Source organism: Furipterus horrens, unplaced genomic scaffold (assembly GCF_987537825.1).
Source record: "Furipterus horrens unplaced genomic scaffold, mFurHor1.1.pri manual_scaffold_8, whole genome shotgun sequence".
Classification (NCBI taxonomy): Eukaryota; Metazoa; Chordata; class Mammalia; order Chiroptera; family Furipteridae; genus Furipterus; species Furipterus horrens.
In genome coordinates, this window is record NW_028327178.1 from 16,953,908 (window position 1) to 16,967,409 (window position 13,502).

The 13,502-nt window shown below is 48.1% G+C and overlaps 1 protein-coding gene across 2 annotated transcripts in view; it reads left to right on the forward strand.

Annotated features, from left to right (window-relative positions):
- The window catches only part of MYO5B (myosin VB), a 297,557-nt gene that overhangs the window by 167,411 nt on the left and 116,644 nt on the right, over positions 1-13,502 (forward strand). For both annotated transcript variants that reach the window (XM_090285530.1, XM_090285531.1), the window contains exons 5-7: positions 4,719-4,875; positions 9,954-10,097; positions 11,595-11,676. In XM_090285530.1, coding sequence (XP_090141656.1) covers positions 4,719-4,875; positions 9,954-10,097; positions 11,595-11,676 — 383 coding nt within the window. The remainder of the gene's footprint in view (positions 1-4,718; positions 4,876-9,953; positions 10,098-11,594; positions 11,677-13,502) is intronic.

Genomic DNA, 13,502 nt, shown 5'->3' on the forward strand with positions numbered 1-13,502 from the left:
AACTAAGGCGAGTGCCTGCCCTCTATAAGCTCGTAGTTCAGTGACTGGTGTGTGGATGGACTGTGGCTGTTAGAACACAGGGTACTAGCTGGGGGACAGAGGTGCCACCAGCGTCTGAGAGTGGGGCACCTGGCCTTGCCCAAGTCACAGTCAAGATGGTTGTCCTGAAGCTCTTCCCAGGCGTCTCTTAGTCTTGTGAGAGCTGGGGTGGTGTGTCCCTAAGGCTTCTGTGTATATGTTGCTGATTGGGAGGCCACGAGTGACAAATTATCCTCCTCAGGAAACCCAAACAATGGCACACTTCAGCAGGATTTCTCGAAACAAAGCCCCAGCAGTGTCTGCCTGGCTAATGAGCAAGGTGCTGTCCCTGGTGGCGGGACCTCAGGTGCCTGGCCAGCCACCTGCTCACCTCCCCTCCCAAAGTGTTCTCATCCAGAATGGGAGGGCGCATTGGTTCACCTTGCTCAGGGAGCTTAAAATGCTTCTGTGGTTTGGTGGGAAGTTTTTGTGGGAGTGTTCTGTTGAGAGCAATTAGATTCTGCCTCTCAGGTGTTCAAGATGGGGATGCAGTACGAACTGGGGTGTACCTGTGTGTGTATGTGTTGGCTGGCTATGTTTTACCTGGAAGCTGGAGGATGGCTGGGTACCTTAGCTCAGAATTCTGTCTCTTGCCTAAGGTACAGGCCTTCAAAGGACTTTTCCTGTTTGGCGTATTGCCTACCTTCCTGACAACAGCCTGGACTTGAATAATGGCTGGATGCGAAATTCCTGGGCCATGGTTTACTTTTGCTGAATGAGGGAATTTCACTGGGATCCGAAGAAAAGGACTTTTTGAAAAGCAGATTAACCAAAGTTGCCAACTAAGTCATGTCCATAATTAGGCTGAATGGATGGAGCCATATATGAGTTAATTTTTTGAATTAACTTTTGAGAGAGAGAAGAGAGAGAAAGAAACACTTGATTTGTTGCTCCACTCATTTATGCATTCACTGGCTGCTGCTTGTATGTGCCCTGACCGGAGATCAAACTTGCAACCTTGGAGCATTGGGATGATGCTGTAACCAACTGAGCTATCTGGCCAGGGCTGGGTTATGCTTTTGGAGGACATTGGGTAGAACTCCTTCCTCATAAATATACTTCCCACAACCAGCCCTAAATAACCAAAATTTGTGGAACAGGCATCAACATAAGATGAAATGTGACAATGCCTGAAAAGTGGTACAAAGAAAATGATGTGGGACTTTAGAGGATGGGGAAATAATTGCCTATTGGGATGCCTGGGTCAGGAGCCAGGACAGAGTGGACTCTGGCCATAGGTAGGATGCCAGCAGAAGGATGTACGTTGACAGTGATTTCAGATGGCAGGAAAGCCACACATGGTCGTGGTGGGAAAGCGGGCAGTTTCCCAAACTGACAAGTAGTCCGGTTTGACTGAACTGCAATATCATCGTCTAATGAGAAATTTAGAGATCATCTCATGTAGTCTTGCAGCAAAATCTGTGAGATGGGAGGTGTCCTCTGTAATGTGGGTAAGGCTTACAAAGAACCTGCTGATGACTGAACCAGGACTGAAGCCAGATCCTTAGACTAAAAACCCAATGTTCTCTTCTTGGCACTACAGGGTGCCCCTGCCTGTTAAGGGCTTCGATATTAGGGGCAGGCATTGTAGAGGGTTTCAAAGGCTCTACTAAGGACTTGGGACTTGATTCGATAAGCAGTGGGTACTTACCTTGTTTTGAGTGGGGAAAACAGAATGAGAGCTGTGCTTCAGTCATTTAATCTGGCAGGAGCGATAGGATGAATTAGAGACCTGGGTACCTACAGCAAAGTGACCACTTAAAAGAATATGCGCGCAGGTGGGGATCAAAGTCCTAAGAGACGGGGCTGAGATAACCTGAGGCTCAAATAAGTCAATGACTTCCTGCAAACTCACATAGCTAACCAGCAGTGCAACTGAGGTTCTAATTCAAGTTTGCTCTTAACGCCCGTATTCTGGGGTCCAGTTTTCTGAGTTGAAAGCCAAGCTATATATGCAGAACAAAGGAACTATGCTGTGGCACATCATCTCTTCAGGCCAATTTGTGGGCTGTTATAACATGGTGTATATACCCTTCATGGACACCTAGCCCTGTAATGGACTAGGAACGGGAGTGGGTAGTAGGTGCACAAGTACAATGGAGCTAAATAAAGATCATCAATTTTTAGAAATATTTTAAATTGGTCTGAGTTCGAGAAGTTATGAAAAGGTGCTTGTTGGTCTAAAAAGAGGTGAATTTACCTGACTCAAGCCTCCCTGTCAGCATCAGAGCTAAGAGGTTAGTACTGACGGCCTTTTCCCAGGCTTCCTTGTGCCCAAAGCCTCAAATGTAAGCATTGCTAAAACTTGGGGGTGTTTTTAAGTCCTGGTCGTGTCTTGGCCATGTACCTGCATTTTCATTAGGACGACAAAATTTGCCGCCTCATTCTGCCAGTGTGTGTGTTTGTTTTCCTGCCTTATTGCTTCTGCTTTTGAGTTCCTGATAGTTTGCTGTCCATAATCCAGCCCCCCTGTTCTGACTTCCTGGCTATTTACCCTTGGAACGGCCTGCTTGCTCCTCAAACCTTTCTACCTGTTGTTTTATTGGGTCTCCTTGAAGTCCGGTCTCCTGTGTGTGCTCTGGCCACTGGGAGTCGGGCCCACTCACTCCCCCACTGCCTGGCACTGTATGTTACTCCCAGGTATCCTTTGTAAGTTTCTTGGACAATATCCCCCTCTCCCTTCCATGTGGTTCTATGCTGAGGGCTAAGGCTCAGACACATCCCGTGCTCATCCATTTATTTTCCAAACTTTGGGGTGTGACTCCTGCAATCCAGTTCTCCTTGTTGTAGATACAGGGATCTTAACGTCAAACTTGGGTCTGTTTCCGAGGTCTGAAGCTCAGCTTGTTAGACGCCTGGTCGCCTGGGATGGTTGCGCTTCTGTGCGGTTCTCTAAGGAATTATGAAGATATTGAGGAGAGATGACATCTGTCATGATCCCCAGGGTCTGGCAGATGTCATATAAAATTAAAATAACAAAACAAATGAGAATGGGAAATAGAAGCATCCACAGGCTTCTTTAGCGGCCACCTTTCAATGTAAAGATTTCACAGACACAAGGAGAGACGAAACAGACAGTGGTGACAACAACGATATCCTCAAGGTCTCAGAAAACTGCTTCTCATTCTGTTCTCCAATTAAGAGATCTCAGGTTCTACAGATGTTCTCAAGTAATTGGTTGTATAGCCAATTTGAAAGATTGTGTTTTTTGTTTCCATTTCATCTGAGCAGTGCCTCCCAGCCAGCTGTATTACTCAGGTCGCTCCCCATGTGGTGATGGTTTGTGTGAGTGGCGACCACACAGCTCTTTACAGCCCTGAAGAGTGGTTGAAGGTTGAGGTTTCTTCAGCCCAGCTGCCACACCTGAGTCTCCTCGGTGCTCCCAGCCCCAGCCCAGTTATTTTCTGCCTTTCTTGTTCAACTCTAAGCAGCCTCAAGATCATACCACTCTTTCAGCTTCTTGGCTATTGGCTCAGATCAGAAGCAGGGCCAACGTGCACTTCCCTGCGCTGATAAACTACAACCCACCTGTGTTGATAATTAGCAAGATGAGGCAGGCAGCTGTGGTGGCTTCTCTGTTCATCCTTATATAACCCGCCCTGCCCAGGACGCCACTGGAGCTGGTATGAAGAGTACTGGGCTGGTGCCAGGAGACCTGTGTTCTAAACCTGCCTTCACGCTTCTCAGTTTCCTCATCTGGAAAAGTCGGGGGGGATGGCCGACCTCTAAGCTGCTCCTAGTCTAACTATATATTTTTGAGTATGTACTTTGTGCCAGGCACTGGGGATTGAAAGCAAAGTGCCTGCTTCCTGGCAGTGCATTTGGGACCTGGAGGTAGAAGGATGGGTATAGCCGTTGCAAGCGATTCATCTCCCGAATCTGTGGCCCAGACATTTGTTCTCACCTCCCTGCTCTAACAGCTGTGCTCCTAGGATACCTCATACGCTGCTCTTTCCATTACTCGTCTTTCTAATATCTGTTTTAAAGGGATAAATATAGGTGTGTTTTTATGTGATGTAGAGTGTCTTCTTTCTCCCTTCCATTTAGTCTGCCTGAAATCCCTCTTATTGTAATTGATAGCTGTTTTGTCTCATTTCTGGGAAACTTGAAGCCAGATCAGCCTGGTGATTCACAGCTGCCCTTTGTGATGCATATATAGGAACAAAAATTGTTCCAAACTATCTGCTGGCGTGCGAGGTTCAACTGCCAGAGGAGAAGAAAAGAAACTTGTTCCGGAAAAAATTATAACTTACGAGGTGGCACGGGTGGGCATGTTACAGGAACAAGGGTGGGAGTATATCTCTCAGTCCTCCGAGGAGATTTATATGTACGTGATGTAAGGAGAGCTGCACCCAGCAGGGACTTGACGGAGTGACCATCTGGCTGCACCCCCGTCCTGTGGCTCCTGAAGGAAGTGTGCCACCTGTAAGTCCTTTTCAGAACTCCTTTCTCTTTCCCATTGTGCAGACCTTATGCGGGTGCATGAGGGCAGGGGGCATACTTTGACCCTGTCCCTTGCATTTGTCCCTGAAAGAGAGAGAGATGCTCCTGATCGGGCTCAGTCCCCTGTCCACAGAGTCCCCAGCAGACACCGGAGCCTTCCCACGGCCAGCGACTGACCAGAGCTCTTTCCCTTCCAGAGACGAGAAGAACCAGTCCATCATAGTCAGCGGGGAGTCCGGAGCCGGCAAGACCGTGTCAGCCAAGTATGCCATGCGCTATTTCGCCACAGTTGGTGGCTCAGCCAGTGACACCAACATTGAAGAGAAGGTTCTGGCGTCTAGTCCCATCATGGAGGTAAAGCCTTTCGAACGCCTCTGGCCTTCCTGGTTGGAGTCCCTGCCACCGGCAGCAGGGCTGCTTATAAGAATCCTTGGAAGCACCTCATGTGGTCAGTGTTCACATCTTTCCCTGAGAGCATATTGTCCACTGTTGAGGAAAAAAATTACGAAAATGCCCTGGGACCACAGATTTGGGAATAATTTGAGTATAATCTGGTAGCATCCTTCAGGTACCCAGTATTGAATAGAGTATTCTCTTTGTGTTTTCCTTGTCCCTTGACTCTGCTGAATGCTGCAGAGATGGTCCTTCCCTGTCTACCACCGCCTCTGCTGCTGTCATGTGTCAGCAAATCAGTGTTCCACCGGAACCATTGGGTGCTCAAAGGCCACCGAACCAGGAGAGGAATTCTCATGGGGGTGGGGAAGTATAGCTAGAAGACTCCTTTTTTTCCTCTAAAACATATTCAGACATTTTATCCTTTGGGGGGAAGGTAAAGCCAAAAGGTATGTAGTAACATAGTCTGTTGAAGATCCTTGGAACAATGTCACCTGTGATGGAATGAACTGGCCAGGACACATCCTGTCTGTGCCTTCACGACCTCCCCATCTCCCCCCGGCCTTGGTAGGCTCGGAGCACTCAGTGCAAGTGCAGGGCCAGAGAGTCCCTAAAACTCAGACCTTGCTGTAAGTCACTAACCATGGTTTAGGGTCAGAACTCTATTTAGTTCTCTTTTTCTTGCTTTGCTCGATAAAAACTTCATCCTGAGGGAGTAGCACTAAACGGCACACAGTTCCTGGGCCAGCTTTGGTTGGCTGCCTTTGAATCCAAGGCTTTTCATGAATGTCTGGGTTACAGTCCGGTAGGAGTCCACCCTCTGCCAGCCCTGGGCAGCCCCTTTGTTTTACTTAGAAGAAAACCAGGTGAGGCTAAAAGCTGCCAAGATGACATCAGATTTCTCTGCAGCATCTTGAGCCCCATTGATTAGTTCACAGGCCACTAAGGTGGTTGGCCTTTCGGATTATTTTGGAGCTGGGGGAACAAACACATGCCTGGACCTTCCCAGGAATCCTCTCTCCTGCCTTTTACCAAGTGCGGGAGTAAATCCTGAGTCTTTGATTTATAGGAGTTCATGGGTTACCCAGGCGAAATCTCCTGCCAGCAGAGGTGTATTATCTGGAGAACTTCGTTCTCTGCCAAGGAATGGGGCACAAGGTATGCACTAAGAATTTGACCACAGCTAGTTTCGATTTCTGTTCTTAACATGAATTGGAAAATGGTTAGCACTTGTACAGTGGAAGGCATTTTTGCAAACAGATAAAAACAAAAAAGTTGTCCTATTACGGTGGTTCTTAAACTTGCCTGTGCATCAGAATTGCCCAGAGGGCCTGTTAAGGCAAATTACTGGACCTGTCCCGCACCCCACCCCCACTCCCACCCCCCGCCAATTTCTGATTCAGAAGGTCGAGGGCAGGGCCCAAGCATTTGCATTTCTCACAAGTTCCCAGGTCCGGGGACCATACTTTGAGAACCACTGACCTATTAAAAAGGTAAGACAGGCAAGCATGAAGGGCGGTAATCCTCACAGCCTGCTGCTAATCCATTCACCATTTTGGTGTACAGTAGTCCCTCTCTATATCACGGTTCACTTATCATGGCCTCACTGTATCGCGGGATTTTTAAAAATATTATATTTATTTACTTATCGCGGATATTTCGCTATATTGTGGGATTTTGCGGTACTGTATACGTATGTTGTTAAAGTTACGTAGGTTTAAGAGTGTAGAAGAAATGTAAGGTTCCTACTTCACGGAGGGTGGGGAGGAGGGTCTGGAACATAATACCCATGATAAGTGAGGGAATACGGTATTTCCTTCCAGCTTTTTCACCAAATAGTGTAGGATAAGCCTTGTCCCTGTATCATTAAACTTTATATGAACTGTCTTACTGGAAACATAGGTTAATATATGTTTTCACCATAACTTGTTTAACTCTGTTGTCAGGCATTTAGTCAGTAGCCCATTTGCTCACAACGTATATTATGAGCCCTGAGGTGGGGGCCTGGCCTGGGCCCCCTGTGGACCATCTACTGTACCTAAGTTGAGGCAGCTAAGAACACCATTAGCGTTGTGTTTCAGCTCAAGTGGGGGTGAAACCAGGCTTTCAGCTTCTCCTTTGCCCAGGAGTTTCGAAATTCAGTTGTCTTTGGGCAGTAAGACTTCAAAGACAGTGCCTCCTCTTTTGGAAATAGAGTAAATAGTTGCTCTGGGTAAAACAGAGAAGGGAAGAAACCTGTTAGACCTCTGGTGACTGAACAAAGTTAATTATTAGTCCAGATGAGAATTTAATGAAGGCAGATCACTGTTATTAAACATGTGCAAGACACAAGGGGAGAGTTTTTAAATTTTACTGTTCTATTGTGATAAAATATATATAATATAAACTTGACCATTTTAAATATACAGTTGAGCGGCGTTAAGTACATCCACAGTGTTGTGCAACCATCAACCAGTATCCATTTCCAGGACTTTCTCATCATCCCAAACAGAAACTACTGATTGTGAACACTTGCTCCCCATTCTCCCCTCCCCCCATCCCTTCACAGCTGCTGTTCTACTTCCCATCTCTATGAATGTGCTTCTTCTAGGTAACTCATATAAGTGGAATTATACAATATCTGTCTGTTTGGGTCTGGCTTATTTCACTTAGCATGCTTTCAAAGTTCATGTTGTAGAATATATCCTCTTTATGACTGGATAGTATTTTATTGTGTGGCTATACCATATTATGTTTGTTCCTCTGTTAATGGACACTTGGGTTGTTTCCACTTTTTGGCTACTGTGAATAATGCTACTGTGACCATTGGCATGTAAATATCTGAGTTTCTGCTTTGGGCATCCTTTTTTAAATGACAGTGGCCTAAAATTATCTAATGTTTTCCGTCTCTATAGTGGCCTGAGTAGGCTGGTGGACGGCTGGGGAGGCAGGGTGCTTTGTTCTGGGAGAAACGTGAGAGCAACATACACACCCCAAAATACACAAGATGTAGTTCAGTTGCTAAGGTCTAAAGGAGGAGTAAGCCCTGACCTGTGTGGCTCACTTGGTTGGGCGTCATCCTGCTAAGCACAAGGTTGCTGGTGTGATTCCCGGTCAGGGCACATGCCTAGGTTGCAGGTTCGGTCTTCAGTCGGGGTGCATACAAGAAGCAACCAATTAATGTTTCTCTCTCACATCAGTGTCTCTCTCCCTCTCTTTCTCCCTCCCCTCCCCTTTCCCTAGAAAAAATTTTAAAAAGTAAAAATAAAGGAGGAGTGTATACACGAACCAGCCCAATCTTGCATGATGTCATGCAAATAAATGCTACAGTAGTTTGGGCCCAAAGCACTCCATTTCTGCCTTGTACAGTTGGTACTTAGGCAACTTTGTGAGTAAGTCCTGAGGGCTCATTCTGTCAAATGTAGAATTTTGTCATCCTAGAGACTGTCCCGTGAGCTGTTATAAAGTGTTGTATTAGAGAGAAACTTGGATATGAGCATGGACAGGAGGACCAGTGGCCAAGAACAACTCTGGGCAGGGCTAGAGTGTTGCCAAGCAGAGAAAGAGAGCCTTTTGTACTCCCAACACCCAACTTTTCACAAGTTTAGAGTCTAGCTGGGTCCTTGTGTCCAGGAAGCCCGGTCAGCTCTGTGACTCCCCAGAGGGTCATCGCCAGCGCAGGCCTGTCTGACTCAGGGGACAGCTGACTACTGGTGCTCTGCCCCATCCTCAGGGAGGATGGCTCCTCCAGATGAAGTGGTCAGTTAGGATCCTGTCATCATCTCATTATTTTCAAAGCCCAGCAGCTGCAGATGCCTCCTAGGGAGACTGGGGGTTGAGGGCGATCTGAGGAGGCAGAGTTCCCAGTGGGCTGCGCTGAGCAGCAGTTGTTCGAATTAAAAGTGACTTGAGGATGGATTGGGCTGATTTATTGTCAGCGCCAGCGCCGTTGACCCCATTCTGTGTAAGCACTTGTCGGCATCCCGGGAGGGACTCGTTCACAGTCTGCACTGATTAAAAGGATATTGGTAATCAAGAGACTGTCAGAGCAGGGACAGAAGCCAAGTTCCGGCCAAAGGGTTCCGTGGCTTCTTGGGGTGGCTGGAGTCTGCTGGCTTACAACTGTGGGAGCCACAGATATCCCCAGCCCCACATCCTGGGAGAAAGAAAGGCGGCTGGGGTTTCAGTTAGGGAAATGGATAGAAACTAAGACCAGTTACAATTTCCTAGACAACTGAAAACTTTTATAGCGGATACTTCTGTAGTGTTTTAAGCACCTAAAAACTAACCTACATGAAAGGGATGAAAAATTAATATATTTGTTACCAATCCATTAGTGATGTGACGTCTATAGAAAGTGAATATTTGCTTAAGGATACTAGTCATTTAGCCACTTGTTTTAACAGTTACCATTGAGTGTGTTGGACTGTGCCCCTGCACCCGCCTAAGAAATGGCACCAAGAGGGCAACGGCTCCTGGCTTGTCCTCTAATGAGTGTGGAGGGATGGGAATTGATCTTTGATCTCTTTCTAGGAAGTGCCATTTACCAGTTGGGAATGACATTTGATTGCTTAGTCATGAGACCTGATCAGAGTGGACTAAGCCCAGGAGGTTTTATTTTTCTCACAGAAGGTTCAGAGCTTTTGAGTCCTTGCATTGGTTTCTTGGCTGAAGGGTGTCAGGGCAGTGGGCTCTCTGAGTCTGTGGACCTTTCCCTCATGGTCTCAAGATGACTGCAACAGCTGTAGCAATCACATGCACATTCTGGGAAGGAAAAAGGGAAAGGAGAGGAAGGACAATGGGGTACACCTTCCAGCTAGTTAGTTGCATTTATAGAGCCCACCAATGAAGTCCTTACTGTCATTGGCCTTCCTGAGGGTTAAAGGAGGCAGAAAAGTCAAGTCTGTTTTGTCTTAGCTTGGCCCATTGACATCCCGATAGCAGAGAGGTTCTGTAAGGAAGGAAGAGGGCGAGATTGGAGATGCTACCACAAACGTACAGTCCTGAGATTCAGAAGCACTCCCTGTTTTGCCCATCTTTTGTTCATTTGTTCTGAACAGGCCATTGGAAATGCCAAAACCACTCGCAACGACAACAGCAGCCGCTTTGGAAAGTATATTCAGATTGGCTTTGACAAAAGGTACCACATCATTGGAGCCAACATGAGGACCTACCTGTTGGAGAAGTCCAGAGTGGTCTTTCAGGTGAATGGAATGACTTGGGCTTTCTTGTGTCTTTATCACCATGGATGCTGATACTTGCTCCCTGACCCCACTCCAAGGAACAACTCATTTTTCGAGCCTCGGGTTGGATATATTATTTCGGTCTTCTTTCTTTTCTTTCATTAATAAGTATTCATTCAAATGCTATAGGCATCATGCCTGAAAAATCTTTTACCAGTGAGTATGGCTTTTAGATTCAATCAACAAGCATATTTTATGCACTAGCCTGTGCTAGACACCAAAGATATAGCAGGGAATAAGTTGGCCCCGCTCCTTGTGGTTTTCAGAGTCATGATCAGGGGACTGAACTACAGTGTCCACGGGTTTCAGCGTCTCCAGCAGCCTTCTTATTTGGCACATTGTAAAAAAAGGGGAAAAGCCTACTTGATTTCCTTTTCAAAATAATGGATTTCCTGCTTCTCACTGGCCTTGGTTCTTCATTTCTCTGCGCTCACCTTCCATTCCCTTCCTCCCGACTGCTCTTTGGCCCCTCGGTGACCTCCTCCTCCTCCATCCTGGCCTTCCGTGATGGTCATTGCAGCTCACCACATGAAAGCAGCCCTCCTCTGGTTCCCTTTCAATGTCCCATCACTGAACCAAGATGCCACCTTGTGCCCTGGTGTGAGCCAGCCACACGCTCTTCCCCGGGTCAGATGGCTTCCAGGCCCTGACATTTCAGCTGCCTTCTGGGGGGATATCGAAAGCAACCTCAGCTGTTTGTTCCTCAGTGACACCTGACTCCATGCTGATGCTTAGCAATATTTTAATGCATCTCTTAACCAGCTTTATTGTTTATATTTTCCTTTTATTGCCTAGGCTTTTTCTCCACCTCCCTGGTTTGATCTGACAGCCCCACATCCTTTATTTAACTGCAGCAAAGCGCACAGCGGGCTGAGGGTGCCGGCCATGGCTCTGAACATCCCTGGAGCCTTCTTCTTCCTTGCTCCCTTGGTCTGGATTCCTGAAGCCCTCCTCCTCGTCCCCCCCACACCCATCCCCAACCACACTGCCAGCTTAAGGCAGGTCTGGGCTGATGTCCACTCTAAGTCCTGTCTCAGTCATGGACCTCTCCTGACTGTCCAGCCTAGGGATGGGCCAGAGTGTAGCGTTTCCTTAGTTCCAAGCCTCCTGGAGAAGAACGGGGGCCCACACAGTAGGGGAATTAGTCTGTGCAACAGGATTCTGCGGCACAGCTGCCCGATACGTGTGTGCGGATGCGTGGACCCACTGTCTGTGAAGTAGCAATGATGGTCTTCACAGGAGGAAAAGGGAAATACGTGTTTTCATTTAAGAGGTAAAAAATCCTCAGGTTGGAAGGAGGCCTCGTAATAATTAATGGAAGATCCAGAGGCAGGAATTGAAGGGGACCCAGGTGTGGAGGGTGACTCTGTCGCCCAGGGTACCCTAGGATTAGCGTGAGTAAGGGGACAGTCCAGGGGGGTGACTACCTTAAAACTGCTTACCTCTGTTCTCCTTCAGGCAGATGACGAGAGGAATTACCACATCTTCTACCAGCTCTGTGCTGCTGCCAGTCTTCCGGAGTTTAAAGAGCTTGCACTGAGTAAGCAAATGGGTACCCATGCTCTGGGCGGGCTGTAGGTGGTGGGTACCATGGGGGCTGTGAGAGGAGGAAGGGAGCTCTGCTCAAAGTCGGCTGTGGTGCGTTCTTGTCTCAGCTCTGCCTGTCCTGGGGGCACATCCCCTAGATTCCTCTGAGCTCCATTATCATTGTGTGCAGGCCGCCTGCCACAGAAAATGTCACAGAGGATAAGCAAGGGGTGGAACAGTGTATGCAGAGTGAAGAATTTCCAAGCATTCTTCTTTTGAAAAATGTTTCCAATTTTTAAAAATTTAATTTAATTTTTTTCTAATCACCATAAAATAAAATGTTTCCACTTTTGACACCGTAAGAAATGTGTCCCAGCCATGAGGATCTGGAGGTTTAGTTAATGCCCTTATTTAATTGTGACCAACCCATTTTAAGTCATAACTAGGACTGAGACAGAGAAAGAGAAAGGAGGGAGGGAGAGGGCAAAGCAGGTATGAAGGAGGCCGGCTCGAGAGGCGGGCTGATAAAGCCCAGGCCTCCCACGTGGGAAGGTAAGAGAGGGGCCCACTGCTGACCGCAGGTGGGCAGCTGTCTGCGGATTTCTCCTGCACACCCACCCTGGAGCACTGGATGAGGGGATGCAGGGGCCAGGCTGGAGCCTGCGGATGTCACCCTGGTGATCCCATCAGATTAAAAGACAGTCTTCCAGTGGGGCCTGATCACTGAGTCAAACCTCAGTCTGCCCTCTTCAATCTGCTCTACCTGCATCAGGTGCCTGTGCTGTGCACCTTAGCACTGGCTCCTTCATCCACCGGCCCCTCTGTGGGCAGCGTGAGGCACCAGGATGCAGCCCTGAAGGCAGGAGTGGGTGCTGTGCTCACTTAGCTTATAGTCAGTTACAACACAGAGTGGCAGGCGCGTGCTGAGGGAGGCACGAGCTGATGTAGCTCAGAAGGTTCGCGAGGACGTAATGTTTAAATTGGGACCCAAGAGGAAGCCCTGGAGAACATATATTATGTTCATTGTATACTGGACTCTTGCCCCTGGCTGGTTTGGCTCAGTGGATTGAGCGTCGGCCTGCGAGCTAAGTGTCGCTGGTTCGATCTTCCAGTCAGGGCACATCAGAGAAGGAAAACTCTGACTCCAAAAAACCTCCGCTGCCTTGCGGCATACCTCTTCAGGGGAAAGGCTAAGGGAGTAAACCCCGACAGAAAATCCGGAGCCGGAGTCCCTAAGGCGGTTTGACGTTGTAGTCAACACCGGCAACTCCTGCGGCGCACCTGAAGCCAAGCTGTATTGACTCCGTCTTTCCCTTGGACCCTTCAGCTGCGAAGAGAGGGGGGGTCTGCTGCATGGGCAACAGCAGACTCTCCATATCACCCTGCCCAGGCTCTGTAGCTTCAGCTTCACTGGAGAGGACACTCCAGCGTCATCGCAAGATGTCGATTCAACACGGGAGGAGACAGATACCGTGTCACTCCCGAGTCGGACTGCACAGCCATTCTCGGCGGTGCAGATAGACTCTTAAGAAGCTACACCATCGTCTCTCGAGACGGACGGCTGCCGACGATACTGGACTCTGGCTGTTCAGTGTTTACAAGTAAAACCATAAACTCCTTGGGGGCAGGAGTGACTGTTATGAGCCTTGTTTGGGTCGCACTGCCCTGAGCAGGCCCCTTGAGACTCTCATGTTGGCCTGTGGGCACAAGTGACTGGGAGGACAGGCCACATTAACAGCTACTGCCACCCTCCTCTCTCCTTCCCAGAGAGGGGACACAGACTCAGCTGGGCTTTTCAGGGCTAACCTGCAGGCGATGAAAAATGTTTGTAAGGTTAGT